Here is a 21,203-nt window from a genome sequence, read left to right as displayed (position 1 = left end):
AAGTTGACCCTTTGAAGTTCAAACTGAGCATCAGAATCTCACTGAAAGGTAATTAAAATGAGTTTGAACTTTGCATAGTTGCTGGTGTCAGAGAGACTGATTTGACTTTTTAGAAACAGAAAGGTTCCCAATAATCATCAGAAAGTAGCCATCAGTTTTCTGTGTGAAAATAGGAAGGAAACAATAATTTAAATAACCAGTCATTACAAAAGAAGTTATGCAGAAGAGCATCTCTGAATACACAACACAATGTGCTGCTTCCAGAACAGAAAACTGAGGCTATAATTAAAATGAACAATTTGGTGTAAACAGCATGAAAGCATCAGGTATTGTCACTGACCATGTCCATCCCATTATAACCACAGTATGCTTCTCTTCTGATGGCCTGGGACAGGATATTCTCATCATGGATGTGCAGCTGACAAATGTGAAGCGATCATGTCAACATGGACAAAATTCTCTGAGGATTGTTTTCATCATCTTGTTAAATCTATGTCATGAAAAATGAAGATCGTTCTGAAGTCGAAAGCTGGTCCAACTAGCAAGGTATACTTAATAAAGTGGCTATTGAGTGTATATGTCATTGTTCTACTCTAATGCCACTATCTTACGGAGTTCATACAAATAAAAAAGAGTTTATGTGAATTGTTTTTTTCAGCCCTTCACTAAAGAATTGTGTCATCAGATTAAAGTTACATTGCTGAGGATGAGATTATTTTCTGATTTTGACTTTAAGTACTTCACTAATACAGGAACAGGAATAAAGCTGACAAAAACCAAACTTCAATAAAGCATATGTTTTAGTTAATCCTTTATTAAAATAAAGTACAAAATAAAGTTAACAAAGATGGAGCATCTGTCTTTGTGAACCCAGTGGGGAAAAACCATAAAAACGTCATTTTATAATCACAGAAGCTTACATTCTCAAATCCAAACTTTTATCCTTATAAATAAACTTTTACATGAATTTACCTGTAGTTACTCTCATTCACATAAAACTCACAGAGGAAACGGAACAAGCAACCTGTTAGTGTTATGGTCAAATCTGTTGACTGAGTTTAATTAACATGTTAAAAACAATCGATTTAAGACAAGTGGAAAAAGATATTAGTCCTAATAATTTTTCCCTTCACAGCTGGACAGTTTCACAAGCTTAAAGCACGACGACGTTTCTGTTTTTGTGCAGACGGAGGCTTTCTCATACTGTAATAAATATGGAGAGCAGGACACACTGTATGTTTGTGCGTGAGCAGAATAGGTATATGACTCTGTGTGTGTGTGTGTGTGTGTGTGTGTGTGTTAGGAGTAAAAGGTGAGGACGCTCTGGTGGTTTCCTCGCACCAGCAGCAGTGGTGGGAGGTCTTTGGACAGAGTTTCCAGCCAGCACATGTAGAGGGCGCTCGACACTGTGCCCTTTCTTGCCAAAGGCATGCTCCTAGCCACACACAGAGAGAGAAAGAAAAATTTAATTTTTATGATATTTATATATATCAAAATCAAACCCAGAGCAGCGTTAGAAAGAAGACTGCATGATCTTGTAATTATGAGTTATGAGCAGTTAATGTCATTAAATTAATATGTAAGCTTAAAGGTCAAATTATTTTGACGTGTTAAGTTCAATGTGAGAGGTCTAATTTACTTTATATGTAACAGCTGTGATGAGTCACACTTTATGTCTCATTATTTTAACTATATTTGCTTGTTTTTCAATTAACTGCACTGAATTAACCGTGAACAGCTTATAAAATATTAACTATAAATTCTGGAGCTCAGAGCATTATGGATCATCCACTTTAATGCTTCTGAAGTTCCCTGAGTGTCATCAGTGTCTTAAGATTTCTTCAGTATCAAAGTTTAAGATATAGTCAAAATTTCAGACTCTCAACTTTAAATCCGCGGGATAGCTAACTGTTTTTTGGGTTCCAGTTTAGTTGGACAAGTTAACACAATCACATATAAAATGCCTTTTTTAATACTGTGATGGAACATGTTTCACAATCTGCTGCACACATGGATGGAAGCCATGCATGCCCTTGCGTCACACCAGCTCTGCTGCTGCTGATGTTTTATGCTTCGGCTCCGAAGCATAAAACATGGTTCCAGGACTTCTCCACACTGTTGTCGCTTTGTTACAGGTTGACTTGAACAGATAGAATGCTGCTTCAGAATTGGTGAAGGTTTTTTCGGTGAAGTTTAACTTGTTGTTCTTGAGTTTGATAAATGGTTGTGGTGAATCCTCTGTATTTTCTGTCATTGGCGTCTTCTCTTTATGGTTGAACTTGGAACTTATGGCTTTCTCCTGGAGATTGTTCTTCTTTAACATCCCCCTGGTGCATTTGCTAAATGTCCAAAGCTTTTGTAAGTTCACTGGTGTTCTTTTTCATTGTTATAAGAATTTAATCTGGCCTCTTATGGTTTTATTTCATTTTGCAGAAAGTGGTGTCCATACAAGCAGTGATTGGCTTGTCATGCATTATTTTGTCAATTAATGATTGTTTTGGTAGTGAGTATTCCAGGATCCAAAGACACTGTTGTGCACACTGGACACTGGACAAGTCACCACTTCAACACAGACAACTGTATGCTCATATTCACACCCACGGTGTATTTAGAATCACCAGTTAACATGACACGCATGTATTTAGAGTGTGGGAAGAAGCTGGAGTACCCAGAGGGAACCCACACAGGCACAGGGAGAAGATGCAAGCTCACACAGAAACACCTGATTCATGGAAATGAGCAGCCGGGTTAACCAGGTTTTTTAAATGCGAGTTTGTCTGTAAATTAAAACAAATGATGACACGATGATGACAAAGTTATTACAAAGTTCTTACATGACGATGAGTTTGGCAGTGCTGGAGTGTTCCTTCAGCAGCTCGTTCAGTCTGATCTGACGATTGGTCTGAAAGTAACACACAGTATAGTTACATAAACCACTTGAACAGAGCACTGTGATTGGTCTGAGTGTGTCTGCAACATGAGGGCAGACCTTGGCCTTGTAGAGCTCCAGTTCGTTGTCAGTGATCCTCCAGGGCTCCTGGGCCTTCAGCCTCTCAGCAGCCTCCTGCTCCATGTCATCTTCCTTCAGCCTGTATGGCTCGATCAGCTCCTTAAAGGTCAGCTTACTGTAAAAACAAAACACATACATTAGGTTTTTAGAGTAGCGCTATCAGTTTCATCCTCCCCACGTGATGCTTCATTCTAAAGAACATTTAAAAAAATATTTCAAAGCACTTAAACTTTTAGTATTACAAACTTTCTACATGTTGACTTTCACAGTCATCAAGTAATCGATAAATTAAAAAAGAGGATTCATGAACAAATCATTCACCTTTTGACTTTGGCTTTCCAACACTTTGTAAGCAATTTACACACGTAACACAGACGCTAAAGACATTAAAAACAATAGTGTTTAGTGCAAATCCATAGTGATCAAGCTGCTGAGCTCAGGAAGTTTCAGAGGACTTACTTGTGTTTCTTGGGTTTGGTGTTGATGTCACCGAGGACGTTTATGTCAGAGAAGTCGATTCTGAACCTGCTGAGCAGCGTGGCCATCCTGACGTGACACAAAAACAAAAACACAATAATAAATGTATGTGGATATAAAGTCAAGTTTGTAGTAAAGTAAAGTTTATTGCTTGGCATAGGTGGATAAGCAGCTGTTGACTCACGCTCGGCGGTCGTGGTCGATGCGGTTAATCTTTCCGCCGATGAACACGCGGATCCTGCAGTCGCCCCACTTACTCCTGTTGGTCAGCAAGTAGGGGATCAGCAGAGTCAGGCCTGCAAACCAACACATCAGAGATTATACAGGTCATTAAAAACCCCAAACTGAACAAAAATCTGTTTTCCAGTATACACAGCAAAATCTCCAGTGTTAATTTAACACTGGAGATTTTGCTGTGTAGATCAGGGAACCACAGATTTGAATGTTTTTTAAGTCTATTCATTTTTCACCTTACTTTTTACGACAGTGACACGTATGAATCGAAAAGCACAACCAACAGTTAGCTATGTTTAGACTTTTTGACAGAATCATAGGACCCAAAGTCAGTTCACCAGATATGTTTTTATTTTCATATAACAATGAGAACACTAACCTCCATCATCAAAGAGCCACCAAACATCAATGGTTCCTTTGCCCTGTTTCTTCTTAAACTGCTGACTGCTCTCCAACAGACGCTGGTCGGTCAGGCTCAGAGGAGACTTGGTCTCTGGTAGGCCACGTCACATGGAAGAGCACAAGACGAGGTAAAGTCAAAGAAACACAAAAGCTCCTGAGCTGTATCACCAGGGTTCACAACAGTACAGTATAGTAAAACAGAGCCTTAGCTGTTCAAATAATTAATTCTTTATATACTTTTGCTGCTAAAAAAATGCTAGAAACATAAATCAATGGAATATTTCACAAGCTTAGCCGTGAGACTGTGCAGGGATTGTGCCAAATGTTTTTTGGACGAGAAGTCAGTCAATTTCAATCATTGCTGATTTTAAATAATTTCCATAGCATAGCACATGGCTAGAAAAGAAAAAGAGATCAATTTAATTTCTTCCTTTTTGTTCACCGCTAACGATGAGCTGCCTTAAAATGGAAATACTTGAATAAAATATAAGAACAACAAGTCCTGTGACAGTGAGAGTTGTATAAAAAGTAAACATTAGAGCAATAGGCTAAGCTGAGGTATAATTTTAATTCTTCCTCACTGTTTACCTCTCGTGATGAGCGGGCTGCTCTGGTTGCTGGTGGTTTTTGAAGGACAGGAGTCAGAATCTGAGTCTTTAGCCGGAATGACAGAAATCAACACATCCTTAGTGATGACTGGAGGCTTCTCATGGGATGATAGCAGTTCGTCTGCAGGAGTACAAACACAGTATAAACAGAAGGTAGGCAAAGTGATGGATATGAAGAAAAAGACAGACGTACCTTGTCCCTGGATGTGAGAAATATCCAGTCCTTCCTGCAGCCGCAGGATTACCACACCGAACAAAAGGTCGAAGGCATCACTGGAATTAAAAATAAATAAATAAATGAAACGCTATACAAAAATGACTCCAAGTGTGATGCAGAACCTCAGCTGCAAAATTGCATCAAAGACAAAGATTAGTCCACTTTTTTAACCTTAACTTTTAACATTACAATCTGATAGAGAGAGCCTACATGGCGTTAACGTCATTTTAACACAATTAATGATAACAGCACTACAAAAAACAGTATGATTGTAAAATTGGTTGTTGGTAGCTCTTTAAAAAGACGCATTAGCCCTTACTGTATAGTGTTGATGTAATTCTCCACATCTCTCATGTTTCCATCACTCCAGTTGTTCTTGAAACCCATGACCAGCGTGTTGGGTTTCAGACGACCTAAACCAACAGCCTAGCATGGGGAGGAAACACATATTTGTAAATGGTGACTTTAATATAAGATGAAGGGTGCAAAAAGAAGGCTTCTTCTGTACCTGCAGGAGTAACTGAGCTCCGTGCCTCAAGTTGTCTGAAAAAACAGGAGCATAAAAAGCCTTGATGCGTTTTTTGTTGAGGTAGCGCTGACAGCGGGCATAATCCTGATATAGCTCCCTAAAGTTCGACCGACGGGACACCTGGAGCAGGAGTGGGAGGAGATGAAGCACAAAACGTTTCAGCCGTGTGAAAGAAAGCGTAACATGCAGACCTAACAGACGACATTTGGTACGTACAGTTCTGACGTGGCCGGAGACCATGAGGCTGACGTTCTTGGTGAAAGAATTCACCAACTGAAGCAGAGCGGGTCGAGCGTTTGGATAACCCGCCAACACCAAACACTGCGGCCTGTCAATATACATTTTATACAGAAGGTCAAGTTATGGTAGTTTTAAAACAAGAAGTCAGGTTATTTTGGTTTAAATAATTACTTTTAAAATTGGATTACATTTTGATCATTTAAATTCAGTTAGAGCCAAGTTTCCACTGTTACTACTGAATGCCTTTGTGTTGGTAACGAGTGCCGAGAATTAAGCATGTCTAGAGTTAAAGGTAGGGTTTGGTTTTTGTTTCAGTCACTTTTAGTCCATGAGTTCAGCTCCACTCAAAGCTTCATGCTGACCTGAAGTTTTTAACGTGGTCCTCGACTCCGGTGAGGTTCAGGCAGTGAGTCAGAGCCTGGTTGTAGATCAGAGCCTGAGTGGATGAACCCCAGTTCACATCTAGAGGAAACAGCAGTTTGAATTTGAGTAGATTGGTCAGCTCATGGAGTTCAATTATCCACAATATAATAATGATAGTCATCATCATCATCATCATGGTCGTTATTATTAATTGCAGCATATAAAAGATGAATTTGTAATTAGATAAAGCAAGATAAACATTAAAGAAAGTAAAAGTGGATAATACAGTATATGCAATATTAATATGTTAATACAGTAAGTATTGTTGCAGGTCGTGCAGGTGGGACTAATGTTAACTGCTTTGCATTATATGTTTTAAATAATACATCACAGTTTATTAAGTGATTATATTTAGTTTGTTTTCCATGAGCTGCTTGAATTCCTCAGATAGCTCGTAAAAGCCAAGATGCAGAACCTATACAGAGTCAAAACTGAAGTAGGCCAGAAAACTTTCATTTATAAGATTATGATTATTATTCTGTTCATTGCACCGTTTAAATTAACACACAGATCTCTTTTAAAATGTTGGGAGAAATCAAACATATTGATTAAAAAGCCAAAAAATTCCTACTGGAGCAAAAGTTTAAAGTGGATAAACATGGAAACGCTCAAGTAAAGAATGGGCACAACTAAGAGTTACATACATTAAATATGTCCGCCGTCCTGAGCTCAGGTATCAGTACCATGCATTTTTTTATTTATTTGTATTTATTTATTTATTATTTTTTGCTGCAGTTGCTCTATTTTTATTTAATTTCCCAGTGACTGGAGGATGACACCAGTGCATTCATTCTCTCAAGAAGTCAGACATCCAGAGAATGGGAGGTGTTGAGTATTTAGATGTTCTTTGGTGACACCCAGCATTTAGTAGCCATTAAAGAAACGGCCACTAAATGGTGCCGTGTGAAATCAGCTGGAAGTACCTAACCCAGAGCTTCATATTGGCGAGCAGGTCGTTGTTAGAAGTTTGGAAAGGATAAAATATTGTGCCATTGTCTTCTTACCAGGTTTCTTGTAACTGACGTAGATGTAGAGTGCGAGGACAATGAGCAGCGTAACGAGGGCCGCCCACCAGTTAATGACAAACATCACCACGCAGCACAGGATCGCCCCGGCAAGGGATACCCACATGTTGTAGTATTTGAAGCTGGGGCGCCACCCTGTAGTGGAGGGGCGAGAGTAGATCAGATGTTAACAGGCCAAACAGAGGGATTTCTTTTGATGTTTTTAATAGAAATTATGTTTAGTTCAGTGAAAAAACAACAACAAAGAACTTTTTGTACTATAAACATCATTCACCAATTTGTATACTAGCTAAAATGCCATTAAGAGATGAGTCAAGACAAGGAAGATTGAGAAAACTTTCAGAAATACCAGCATAACACTATGGTAATTTTCATATAATCTATAATCTAGTCATAATTCCTTTACAGTTCCACAGATTACCTGGAGAGCTGGCCAGGGAGGCATGGAAAACTGAGAAGTTGATGAGAGCATACGAGGCCAGAAAAAAGTTGGAGATGATTGGAGCAATGATGTTCAACTCCGCTAGTGGACAAAAGACAGGTTTAACTTTTTTTTGTAGATATTTTTATTCTTTATGTTTCTTATGCAGGAGCTGAAGGTTTACTTAAACAGCTTACCAACCAGGATGAAGGCAAGACCAATGCAGAAGGTCAGAACGTAACCACGGAGCGGCTCATTGTTCCTGCCATAACCCTTTGCAAACACACTAAGTCCAGGATAGATGTTGTCCTTACAGAGAGCCTAGAATAAATACAGCTTTTATTAACTTAGAAATCACTCAGTTTAATAAATATAGAAGTAATGTTGGCAGGTTCGTCAAGCAACTTTGAAACAATCAGGAGCAGGCAGATGAGGAAATAAGTCAGAAAACAGCTGAAACAGAAGTAAATTGGAGCTTTATGGTTCTGACCTGGAAGACTTTGGGTGCACTGACGAGCGAGGCCAGAGCTGACGACAGAGTGGCTGAGAAAATCCCCGCGGTGATCAGAGGACCGAAGGAAGACACCAGACTCATAACCTGCACGACATAGGAGCATCTTTAAAAGTCACACTGACCAATAAACATCTAGAGTATATAAAAAGTCACATGATTCAGGTATTTTGAGAGATAGATTATATACATTGGCCAATGTTAGTGGAGTTTTAAAGTCTCTGATTTTTTTGTAGATAATTGATGGTGTGCAGTGTGACCTTAATTTCTTCTATTTTCAATAATTCATTAATTATTATTATTATTATAATAATAGTTCACTCAATATTCCACCTGTGTGACTGTGTTTCTTCTGTTTATGTCACTCGTGTGCCATTTCCACAGAGGTGTTTTCTGTAAATTTGCTTCTAAATGAACTCTGTTCAGTATTGAGGTTTCTGTCAGACGATTTAAATATCTGTTATTAAAACGTAATGTTCTGTCATTTTGTGACAGCACAAGTACTCAAGCTTAACCTAAACTAAAATGAAGCAGCAATTGAAGCATTTTAAAGATATTTCCATTGACAGTTTTTTGTGAGTTTTTGCCACAAGCCACGATGTTACTGTCGCTGCACTTGTGCTGCCTTACACATCCCCAGCATTGCCGCCACATCTGCGATAACACTGAAACGCAAGTACAGTACCGTCACATTTCCTAAATTTATGCAACAAACTGCGATCTCAGTACTGGTTCTGTTTACATTCTTATAAACATTTGCTTGTACAACCTGATATTTGAGATTGAATATTGCTTTTTCTGCTCTGATAATATTGATATGTCTGGGACAGAGGTTCTGACAGGTGTGCACGGCAAAGTGACACAACTGTCCCCCTCTGAATTTTAGTTACTTTTCTATAAAATCAAACACATCTGAAAAATCTTCCCACCATTTTAGCACAAATATTATAGTTCATGAAAGCACGCATACCTGCATAATACAATGTTTTCCAAGTTATAGGCTGCAGATATAGTTTTGTCGGTCATAGCTGACCCCTCACAGAAGATCTCAGAATCAGTGGATGCTTGTTTTGCATTTTGTTACTTTGTTGCCTTTAACTCGTGAAAGTTTTCTTTTGGCGCATGATGTCATAACACTTTTACTTATATTACTAAAGTTTTAATTAACTACTGTGACACATATGTTCAGTTGAGCACCCCTAACTGATTGATACTTTAGTGCCCTCCGCCCTTCTGCTGCAAGAAAAATATTCTATAGTTCTAAGATCAAATGGTGGGGAGTCCCAGATTTAAACCTGCCATCTATAATCCAGTTTTGAGTTCCCTCCCCAGACACCTTAACGCCCACTCACATCCTGGGCCATCTGACCTCAGGAATTCGCATGATAAGGTGGGGCCAGGTTTCACAATGAACCCACCCGAAACTCTGGCTGATTGGGACCCACACCCAGTTTCACACCTTGGCTCAGGCGATTAGAGGATCATCAGGGGGTCTTTTGTCCCTCTGCGGGGGTCACTCCCACTAGGTTTAAATCTGGGACTCCCCACCTTTTGACCTTAGAACTGAAGAAGCTTCTCGGATGAGAGGTGAAACGTCTTCAAGCAACTTAAAGAAGTCCAGACGCTTTTCTTTGTAAGCTCCTTTGACTACGAGGACCTGGATGACTGAGAACCTTCACAGATATATTTGAAACAATATATTGAAAGTCTGTATACCAATGTTGTTTTTAAATTTCACACCCATTGTATTCAGTCATGACTTTATTAGAAATTTTATTTAATACAGTTGAAATAATGCTTAGAAGATGGTCCTGGTAGCAAAAGTTAGCTAAAAACGGCTGGAAACAGCTTGTTCTTACACGGTCGGGTAGGAGGTCCTGAACGTTTTTTGTGTGTTTTTGGTGAAAATCACAATCCACATGAACATTTCTGCACATGAGAAAGCAACTCTGAGATTTTAAAAGTGTATTCTGAAGCAGGACTGACTCAACTCACTGGGACGAGGTGCATCATTATGAAGCAGTGACGTAGATATTTGGTGCAAAAACATCACCCATTCAACTGAGTTTGTTCCTAAAGGAGCCGATTGTATAAATCATCTCAAGAGAGAATATTTTCATATCTGATGGAAGTGAAGGAGGGAGGACAGCTCTACACAGTCACCTACGAACAATGTATGATGTCGAAGACCAAACCCATCAAAAAAATTTCCAGAAAATTCAGATTTTCTGAGATGTTCATTAACCCTTATAACAAAATCCACATTTTTTTTTGCTATATCATGTTGTGTGTGATATATTTTTATTATATTTTTTTGTATCGCAATTGATACCTTGGGTGTTAATTTTAGACAAAAAAAGAGTTTTGTCCATAACATTTAGACATTATGGCAAGTATTGATCATGTTGATGAGACAGAGGTCTCAGAAACTCATGTAGCAAATATGATTCAAAGGCATTATCGGGTCAAAGACGATCAGATTCATTCAGATCTGCTTTTCTCCTTCAACAACAGTAATAATGAAACTCGAGCAGCTGCTTCGGTCTGTAGTGCTGCAACATGTCAGCGCTATCAGTGTCAGTGAGCTCTGTGTGCGCATGTGTATGTGTATGTGTGTGTGTGTAGGTGGATGTTTTCAATGCTCTCATTCAGCACTGAGCCACGAGAACCTTGTGACTCAAAACAACAGTCGCTATTATTTCTGCTGCACTTTGTTTGAGAACAGCTTCATCTCTCTCTCTCTCTCTCTTGTTCACACACACACACACACACACACACACACACACACACACACACACACACACACACACACATACTCCAGCCATCTACATTACATGCACATACAGTGAAAGAGGGTCAGAGCAGCAGTCTTGCTCATCCATTTTTTAAGTATGACTTATATAAACGAGTTATAATCACAGCAGAAATGTGCACCCAGTGCCTGTGCAGACACCCAGACTGTCAAACATATACATAGACAGTTTACTGACATTTAATTTAATCCATTAAATGAAAATATCTTGGATTAGATTGTTGCATGTCTCAAAAAGTCCTCTGAGATACAGTTTGGTCCACATAAAACGCATACAGAGATTTCAGTTGTCTTGCCATATATGCCATCATATTGCTCAGTCAAGAAAATCAATACATTTATCATAGTTTGTTGAATTTGGATTGTTGCTTTATGCTACAGAGAGATTTGGTTCCACAGAAGTTGGACTGTGGTGATATTTGTTTTTTAATTTTAATTATTGTTTTTTTGTCTCCTGGTGTTTCCTGGTCTGTATGCTCATCTTTACTGTGTTTACGGTCAGTCTTGTCCTGCTGAGTGTATAGTTAGTTTTAACTTGTGTCTTTTTTGGCTTTATGTCTTTCAGTCTTCACTTGTCTTGACTACTTTCACCTGTGTGTCTGTGTCTTCGAGTACCCACTGCTCACACAATTTTTGTGTAAAAACGCTGTCAGTCTGATTAAACAGCTGTTTTTGTGGAGGTGTGTGGACGACAGGAAATGGGACAGTTTTGCATCCTGACACAGCACTGACGCCAGTGTGTAGGCTTCCACTGGAAACAATAGAAGTGGGTGATTCAATTCACGTCAAGCTGCCTGTGTGCGAACGACTTTATGTAATACAACTTCCTAGGATTGTCTGGAATTTTTGACTGAAGTAAACAATAAATATCTCTTAATGTGTCTTAATATCAGCTGAAAGCATCAATTTCCATACGGTGGTGGCGTCCTGGTCACCTCACCCACCTTGCTGCGAACACACATTTTCCTCATCGTTTCTTTTGATGCTCTCCTTTTCTTACTTTGCTTTCCCTGCAGACCCTAACCAGTCATGGCACATTGCTCCCCCTCGCTGAGTCTGTTTCAGCTGGAGGACTCTTCCTGTTAAAAGTGAGTTCTTCCTTCCAACTGTTGCCATGTGCAGCTCATAGAGGTCATTTGTATCTTGGTGTTTTCTCTTTTGTAGGTTCTTTATTATATAAAAAAAAACCCCAAAACTTTTGTTGTGAGTTGGCGCTATGCAAAATAAAACTGAACTAAATTTTTAAATGTAAATTTAAAGCAGTTCTATTCTGGCTTGGTTGTACTTTAGACATTACTTACTTTACTAATGTTTTCTGCTTTACTTACTACAGTTTAATTGTATTTGTTTATGTGTACTCATCTGTGATGTTCTCCTTTTAATCCAATTTATCCAGTATTATATTATTTAATCTCTTTTTATTTTATTTCTTTCATTGTAGTGTAATTGTAGTCTACTGAAACTTTATTTTACTTTCGGTGTTTTTACAATTAGTTTTGCTCCGGCCTATAAACAGCTTGTCAGTGATCTGACTGACCTGCATGAAAAGGTGCTATACAAATTAAGTTTGACTTTTTTCTCTGCTTGTATCCCGACGCATCTTTCTGCCGGGGTGAAATCATCGGTACCCTAGTTGAGCATAAAGTACTTTTAATATTTCATAGCAGCAGGAAGAAACGGACCAATTTCAGCCCCTGACCTTTAGCAGCGTCACCAAGCAATCATCTGATTAGCATTTAAGCAAAGAGCCCAAACATCCAGCTGAGTCAAAATAAACTGCCTTTAGCCACAAGAGGAAGAAGGGATGCTGCACCAGGTGGTGCTCCAGACTCTCATTTACTTGAACTTAATCTTAAGATCCTTCCCAGTGGTGTGCACACACTTGATCCATAAAAGATGCTCATCATAAAAATAAATAAATAAATAAAAAACTTAAATAGTCTCACATGTGCAGCTGGGAGCCAAAAAATCTACTTACACAGATAGTAACAGCTTTGATATTTACTCACAGATAATAGCGCATGAATGAAGGTTTAGTCATTAATGGCCGTGAACCAAAAGAGAAACAAAATATATTTTCCTCTCTCCCTCCTAAAAGCACAATTTTGTCTTTTATTAATGCAACTTCTTGCTAATTTAACCCACTGTTTGTGGAACATGACATCCTGTTTATAATTCAAGCACCTTGCATCTTGCTCTTAATTGATTAGATCTCATAATTCCTATCACAGTGGTCATAAAGTAAACGCGCAGTATCCCCACATCAAAGCAGGGTTTTATAAATAACTTATTTTACACAGTTTTATGCCAAAGTTATACTCAAACTCAAAACTGGTCATTGTCACAATTATGATATGAATTATGAATTGTGATATATTCGCCATAATCTTTGGAACAATCAACACAGTAAGTACCAAGAAAACAGGTAGTGTTAAGATCATCTGCTTCAGTGTTACCTGGAAGTCATTCATCAAGCCAAATGGACAGCCTCCCTCCTTACAGATGGAAAAATCATAGCCGAGCGTGCAGGCCGCATCGGTGCAGTTCACTGTGGGGCTCACTGTGTCATTGTGGTCACCAGTTGCATCTCTCACAATACAGGAGCCTGCAGGAGGCACAACCAGGACACAAATGTAGATCAGTAATCGGTAAAGTGACATGTATACAAAGCTTTTACTTCTAAATCAATCAATCAATCAATCAATCAATCAATCAATCTATCAATCTATCTATCTATCTATCTATCTATCTATCTATCTATCTATCTATCTATCTATCTATCTATCTATCTATCTATCTATCTATCTATCTATCTATCTATCTATCTATCTATCTATCTATCTATCTCTCTCAGGTTCACAACTGTTAAAGTGTATCTACCTGCAGAGATGGCGACAGCGACATAGGTAAGCCCTGTAATGAGGATTGCCAACAGAGTGCCTTTAGGGATTGCAGACTGAGGATCCTAAAGAGAGAATGGGATACATTTTTAATTTATTGGAAAGGATGAATTATGTTATACATCTCAAACATCAGGTGCATGAAGTATGAGCAACAACTAAACTCAAAAATGATAAACTAATAAAAAAGATTCTATGTAAAAAAAAAAAAAAACTTTGGAAGGTGAGTTTTCTTTTCTCACAAGTCTCTGTGTGATCTGGTTACTGTGTAAACAAAAAGCAATACTGTCACAACATATGACCAAAATCATCACGTGAATTTATATAAATGTACAAAGATGAAAAACCCACGGTTAGGTCTCCAGAGATGTTGGCTCCAGCCAGAATTCCAGTAGCTGCGGGGAAGAAAATGGCAAATACGGAGAAAAACGTCTCCCCATCTCTGAATTCTGGACCAAAGTTCTCTAAAAGGATGGCCGCTAAAAGAGAGAAGAATCAAGAGAGAAGATTATGTAAGATAGATTATCAACATGAATCCTAACACTGAATTTAGAGGATGCTAATCCCCGTGTGAAGAAATGACAAGAATGCAGACTGACTGCGGTATCCGAAAAATCCTTTAGGCTCTTTGCTTTCTGATGGCATGAAGGATCCAAAGAAGAAGTTAACAATGGCTGCCAGCAGAATCACCAGGAGGACAATCTGAGCCTGATGGACAGTAGAAGAAAACACATGAGTAAGAAAGAAGAGAGATTTGCTCCAGTTTCTCAGTTAAAATCACCCTGTTACAAACATGGATGTTGCTTTGTCTGTGCAGAGACTCAAATCACCAATGTATACAGAGGTAGGTAGAGGCAGAGGTGGAGGGATCGATCCAGATATCAATTGTATCAGTACTTTATATCCTCTAAATGAAGTACATGCTTAATTCTGGTGCTAACGCACCAAAAATTTTTCTTTTTTTAATTTATATTTAGTTTGATTGCAGATTTGCATTCAGAAATGAACACATACACTGGCAGACTTTTTCTTAAAAGCTCCAAATCCCAAAGTTAACTCAGCAGCTTTGACGAGAAATACATAATCAACATTTTTAAGGACACAAATGATTTATGCCCTTTTATTGAAATCTCACTGAAGCCTTTGGTTTTGACGTTTTTTTCCGGGACATTGTTGTAATTATACCTTGGCTTCCCACTCCATCCCAGCTACAGAGATTCCCAACAACAAGATGATGGTCAAAGTCCCAACGATACGAATGTCATTGAGCTCATCAGTCATCAAGGCATCAACGTCCTGCAACCAATTAACAGGTTGATTCGAAATGAGAATCTTTTGCATATCACAGAGAGATTTCCATAAGTACACCAGAGCATTTCTTACATTGAGCAACTCAACGACTGTCTCTGCAAAGCCTACGACATACATGGCCACAGCTACGGCATTGGCGAAGGCAAAGATAAGACCGATGGAGCCTCCAAATTCAGGCCCCAGACTTCTGGAGATCAGATAGTATGCTCCTCCTGGATGGCATGACATTCAGATGTTAAGTGATATAAATTATTGCTGCTGTCATACATTTTGAGCAGTTTCTAGTCCATTTGTAGGTTTAGTTTTAAAATTCTAGATGTTAAAGACCTTTTGTAAAAGTAAAATGTCTTATATGGGTCTCACCTCCTCGTACAAAGCCGTTGGTCGCTATAGCAGATGTAGACAGACCGGTGATGGTGGTGACCACAGTGGCCATCAAGATGATACCAATGGTCAGTCCTGTTTTACAAAAACATGAAAAATATGTGAAGTTACAGGCAACTGAGCAAAAATCAGCAGTCTTCAATAAAATAACACGATAATGTTATCCAAGTTCAAATCAGTACAGTTGAAAACAAAATATAAAACATGCATATGGGCCGAATGGGCTTCCTCGCAGGTTATTTATTTATTTATTTTTAGATTCAGTTCATCATCACAGGTAAGATTAAATAAAGTTCTAAGAAAAAACTATTGTAGTACACTAACTAGCTAGAGCTAGTGCCTGCTATATTTGTACACGAGCTTATGTGGTCAATAAGCAGTCTGCAAAACATAGAGGAGCTATTTTTAATGACTTATCAGTAGAAATGAGCAGTAATGTATAATATAATTGATCTGAAATCTTGTCAGTGTGTAGCCAGCACACCATTTCCTAGCTGGTTCTACTGTACCTTTATGCACAACTTAAAGATAGTATGCATTCCATTTAAGTGTTTTACTGTGTGGGTGGAGGACTGTTTAATACTTTTATCTCTACTTAAATTTAAAAGAGACCTTTTCTGCTTATTTCAGACTCCGTGATTTTATGCTTAGACTTTATTAGAGGAGCTTGAACAAAATCAGACCTTAAAAGCAGCCTCCCTCCTTACGCATGCATGAATAACATGAATCAGTTCAAAACAATCCTCATTTATCTTGGTTCAGCCTCTCAGCTCATCTTCTTTCTGCAAACAAGCTTTTTAATATTCTGATGGCTCGCAAAGCAACGTTTGTTTGCATGTAAGCCTGTCATATGAGCACTGGGTGATGAAGGGTGTCACACATTTCCCTGAGTCACTAATTGTTTGTACCCACCAATTCCAGCCTGTCCCACAATCCAGGACATTCTGATGAAGAGCATCACACCCCAGATATTCAGCATGCAGCGGATCTGCAACACACAAACAGAAGTCAGTTAAAACGTAAAGACAGACAACAGGTGTAGGTTGCTGGGGGGATTCCCATGATGCATTGAGTATTTCTTCTTCAGTCACCTTTCTCATTCACTCTGTGCTAATCGACCTCTCTGCACTCAATCACACTCATTATTAACCTCTGTCTCTTCCACAGCATGTCTTTATCCTGTCTTCCTTCTCTCACCCCAACCGGTTGCAGCAGATAGCCCCGCCCCTCCCAGAGCTTGGTCCCACTGGAGGTTTCTTCCTGTTAAAAGGGAGTTTTTCCTTCCCACTGTCCCAAAGTGCTTGCTCATATGGAGGTCATATGATTGTTGGGTTTTTCTCTGTATGTATTATTGTAGGGTCTACCTTACAATTTAAAGTGCCTTGAGGCGACAACGACAGTCGCCTCAAGGCGCTTCAATTCAATAAAACTGAATTGAATTGAATTAAACCTTACAGCTGCCAAAAAGAAAGCCAAAAATACCTGAGAAAAGGACGATGCTATATTTATGTCGTACATCATTTGCTTTCGGGTAGAGTTTACTGTCTTCCTTCCTGCACCAACCTTAATAACAAGCTTTTCATGTGCAATATGACAGACAAGCTTCTATACTTCTATACAGCGCATTCTCATTGATGCAGTAATATTCGGATGAGAGGCAGCACATTTCCACCCCTGATCACCACTGTGTAGACTCTATGCAGAACCAGTTTCTGCAATATTTTAGCTTAGCTTACTGTAGCTATAGAGAGAAGAAGTGAGTGTCTCATTGTCTGTATAGGGATCTTTGAAGTTCGTTTACATTTCCTAAATCTAGAATTATTCTCAAATGATCCAACCTGACAGGAATATAACCAGAGAAAATACATTTTATACCTTAAGATGATGAGATTATGTATTTGATTGTCTAATTATGGGACACTAAAGTGTTTCATTCTTGCCCGCTCTGTGGGAAGAAAGTTGACTGTTTACAGTTTTGTTTAAGTAGTTCAACACATTTAAATACCACAAGAAGAAGCAGAGTGCACCTTGTGCTTTCATTCATGACATGAACACTAACCAGGACTCCTTTAACCCAACCAAATTTGACACTTCCTCCTTTGGCCTCCTTCGCTGCCAGTGCGGCCGCTTCCTCAGCTGCCGATGGTTCTTCTCCATTGGCCAGACCATCCTCAAAGGGCTCCTGATGGGAAAAAAAATCCAGACAAGTCAGGAAAGCAGAAACTTGAACAGAGGTGAAGCCTAACAATCAACAGGATAATTACAATCACTTAAAAGTTGAGAACTTGCGACTCTTGAGTTCTGATTAGACAGTCAGTGGTCTTAGTTTTGTGAGAGAGAAGTTTTTTAGTCAAATGATAAATATATATATATATGCTTTATGTAATGCTAATCCTAACAGAAAATCTGAAACTCTGGGTAGAAGTTAAATAAGTTGATTGACTGGTCAATAGTATACAGGAAAAAATAAAAGCAATAAAAGCAATGAATAAATGTGGTCTTATCTTATTTATTTCAATATATATTTGATTTAAAACATTTTACTATTTAATTATCTACTTATTAAGTGGATTCAAATTGAAATATGACATCTGAAAATGTAAAACTGTTTAGTTAACTAAACTTACCTGGGTTGGAAAACTTACATCTTTGGTTTAAAGGTGGCGTTTCACCACAATAAGGATAAAGATAGTGTGTTAATTAGTTTTCTGTGGCTTTGTTATATAATAAGTGAAATCATTTCATGTGCAGTATATCTCATGTTCCATGACCCCCACAGCAGCAAAGCAGTTAGTTATCCACAGCCTCGCTCAAGCAAACAAACTGATGTCCGTGTATGTGTATCCTGGTGATTCTGTGAGATGGCTAAATATCTGTGTATGTGCACATACAAGGAACGATTCCACTAAACACCCTAAAGTGCCTCCAGTTTGGCACTTTAGTCCATCAGGTTTGATTTTGAGTCCAGTCATAAAGGCATTTTATAGGCTTAACCACAGAAATTAGAACCAGTGAAATTTATGATTTTTGACGCATATAATCAAGAAAAACACATCTCATTTCTATGACAAATCAAACGAAAAATGTGAGTGAATCAGAGGCAAAGAGGACTTGATGATAAATGACACATAGCACTTCATGTGGCCTTCACTGTCACTGGATCCCAATCCACTGCCAGACTGGGAGAATTTGGAGAGATGTGTCAGACTGTCCAATTCCATCACCAAAACAATAACTTTGGATGTACTTTAGTGAACTTGTTCAACAAGAAGCACGACTGGAAGTAGGGCGACACCTTTACGAGATGCCTGATTTTCGTGTTTTTTCACTGTTTAAATGAAGGCACGCCTAAAGGTCCTGGTGGTGCTTTGCCCAGTTGGTGTTCTGGCTCACTGTTATTGTACAATGGTGGTCTGTTACCTTGAACTGTATGTAAGGAGTGGGAGCGCGGCTGGGGGTGCCTGCAGGGTCATGAGAAGCGGTATTGTGTAGAGGGAAGAGCGAAGGGAATCTTTTCTGTTTACTGAAAAATGAACTGACTTGTGTCCGGTGAACAGGGAAGTGCGTACTGACGTGTTAGTTCTGTTTTTAAATCTGGGAAATAACCTTTCAACTCTCGGCGTCTAAACTGCCTTTTAAAGTTGACGATTTTACCATAACGTGACTCTTTCTTTACTGTCGCCTTCGTTGTGTTTGATGTGAAACTTGAGATCAACTATTTTAATAACAAATTTAATAGCATCATTTAATAACGAAGCCAATAAAAAAAAAATGTTTTTGTTACCTTATCGAGTTCGTCGTGTAGCTCCGACAGCGACGGTCTGGTCAACTTCTCCCCAAATGGCGCGGCTGTCTGCCGATAGAAGTCAATGTTAGGCACGGCGTCTATAGTGTTGTGTCCGAAGGTCCTCATGTAGTAGGTGTTGGAGTGGGAGTCAGAGATGTGAGTGTGCCCCGTGCCAGTTGAATGGAGACTGACTGAGTCGCTTTTTGCCGTGTCCGGCTCATGGGAGACATCAGGTGGGAGTCCAATGTCCATCGCGCCCGAATCCATGAAGCCCACCACCCTGAACCGGCCTTTGGACTCCTCGGGAGGTCTGGATCCATCAGTGGATGCCGGAGCAGAAGGGGCAGCCGGACCGGGCGCTGCAGATGATGCCTCCATTACCACATCCACTTGAAAGCGGCTCTGCGCGGAGTCGTCGCTCTTCAACGACGGTTTCTGACCCGACATTTCTGTCAGTGATGCACCGAGAGACAAACGGTTAGCGGGAAAAAGCACCTGCTCCAAAACTACAGGGAAGCTGCCACATTTAATTCCAAACACGGATAAACTGAAATATAGTAATTTACTATTCCGCTGTACTTTGGAAACCTCTAATCACTGGATGCGCCAGGACGCACGACAAGCGTGTCTGAAAGTGCTCATAACATGCGTAAAGGACACGAAGTCGTTCTCACTCCCTCTGTCTCTCCCTCAGATGGTGACTCAGACGATTTATTGTCATCTCTGGCTTTGTCTCCTCCTCTCTCTGGACTCGGGAGACAGCCCAGCATGCCAGGAACACGGAGAACAATGAGGAGGAGGCAAGAGTAGAAAGGATGGATGGGTGTCCATTACGCACCAAACTCCGGCACGCGCTCCAGCGCGTTTCAGTCAAGAGGAAGAGACTAACACGACGCTTAGACAAAGGGTAGAGCAACAGAGTTCCTCCTCATAAAGTTTGTAAAGCATACGAGCATGTTTAGTTTTCATTGGCAGTCTTGCGCAGGGAAGAAAAACCACTGTTTTGGTGCCAGTTCATCCAGTAGGTGCAAAGTAAACTGTAAAATCATTATAAACACAAACACAATGACTTTAATTTACTATTCTGTTGCATCAAGGCTCACTGCCGTAAATAATACATGTAAAAGACACCAACTCCCTTTTTTTTACCACCCCCTCTCGCTCCGCTGCATGTGAGTGTGTGTTGGCATTAAACAATGACATTTGTAATCACTGCTGGTGACACACTGAGACATTCACACAGAGGCCTAGATACGCACGAAGCGAGGCAGCAGCAGCAGCATTAGCATGGGGAACAACAGCTGCTTTCTCTGTCGAAGCTCTTGATGCTGAAACCGAACACCGAACAATAAAAACAAAGAGTGACGGAAACCAGTTAACTCAACCTGACCATCTAATCTTTATTTAGGATGTGGTTTGTGAGTTAGTGGCAACACTTCATCATAACTCAGATACGTTTTTTAAACTTTGCAAAACTAATGAGAGATGTTTGACTGCTATTGCCTTGGTAACCCTGCTAACCCTGATTTTAAGGACTGCATTGGTTTAACAGCTTAACGTTCGAATATTAATGGAATGATGAAAAGTTTCAGAGTGAATCCTGAAAACTGGAGTATGAGAAATGAGTAACACCAGCATCAAATGTTGGTTGGCTTTTGTGAACTGTGAGTTGATGATCTGATGCATTTGCCTTTCCTGTAAATACAGAAGTTCTGATCTTGAAAATATTTAAAAGCAAAATGTGGTTTTCATAAAAAACCGTGCAGAACTGCTAATTGAGCAGTGTTTGCTTAAACCTGCAGTCTTGCTATCAGCTCATCACTGGTTTTGACAGGAAATAGCAGTGTGCCAGGATGTTCTGATAATGACTGAGGTGCAGGCGCAAAGCTGTCTTTACTATGTGAGTTGATGT

At 39.4% G+C, this 21,203-nt stretch overlaps 1 protein-coding gene across 1 annotated transcript; it reads right to left on the bottom strand.

Annotated features, from left to right (window-relative positions):
- Positions 1 to 794: 794 nt before the first annotated feature.
- On the bottom strand, positions 795 to 20,987 carry LOC113033758 (solute carrier family 12 member 2). The gene is made up of 27 exons (XM_026187840.1): positions 19,858 to 20,987; positions 19,289 to 19,740; positions 17,564 to 17,686; positions 16,417 to 16,492; positions 15,484 to 15,579; positions 15,193 to 15,332; positions 14,995 to 15,105; positions 14,409 to 14,517; positions 14,161 to 14,288; positions 13,790 to 13,874; positions 13,366 to 13,514; positions 8,077 to 8,184; positions 7,784 to 7,907; positions 7,587 to 7,688; positions 7,145 to 7,300; positions 6,080 to 6,179; positions 5,694 to 5,805; positions 5,457 to 5,597; positions 5,268 to 5,374; positions 4,925 to 5,004; positions 4,712 to 4,852; positions 4,101 to 4,214; positions 3,672 to 3,783; positions 3,470 to 3,556; positions 2,990 to 3,125; positions 2,835 to 2,902; positions 795 to 1,435 (listed from the first exon to the last, which is right to left on the bottom strand). Exons 2-27 carry the CDS (start codon positions 19,736 to 19,738, stop codon positions 1,300 to 1,302), a joined length of 3,291 nt encoding a protein of 1,096 aa, XP_026043625.1. The 5' UTR covers positions 19,739 to 19,740; positions 19,858 to 20,987; the 3' UTR covers positions 795 to 1,299.
- Positions 20,988 to 21,203: the final 216 nt, after the last annotated feature.

The sequence above is a fragment of the Astatotilapia calliptera genome, chromosome 12 (assembly GCF_900246225.1).
Source record: "Astatotilapia calliptera chromosome 12, fAstCal1.2, whole genome shotgun sequence".
Taxonomy (NCBI): domain Eukaryota; kingdom Metazoa; phylum Chordata; class Actinopteri; order Cichliformes; family Cichlidae; genus Astatotilapia; species Astatotilapia calliptera.
The sequence above is the reverse complement of the archived record's forward strand: the minus strand, read 5'-3'. Positions and strand labels throughout refer to the sequence as shown.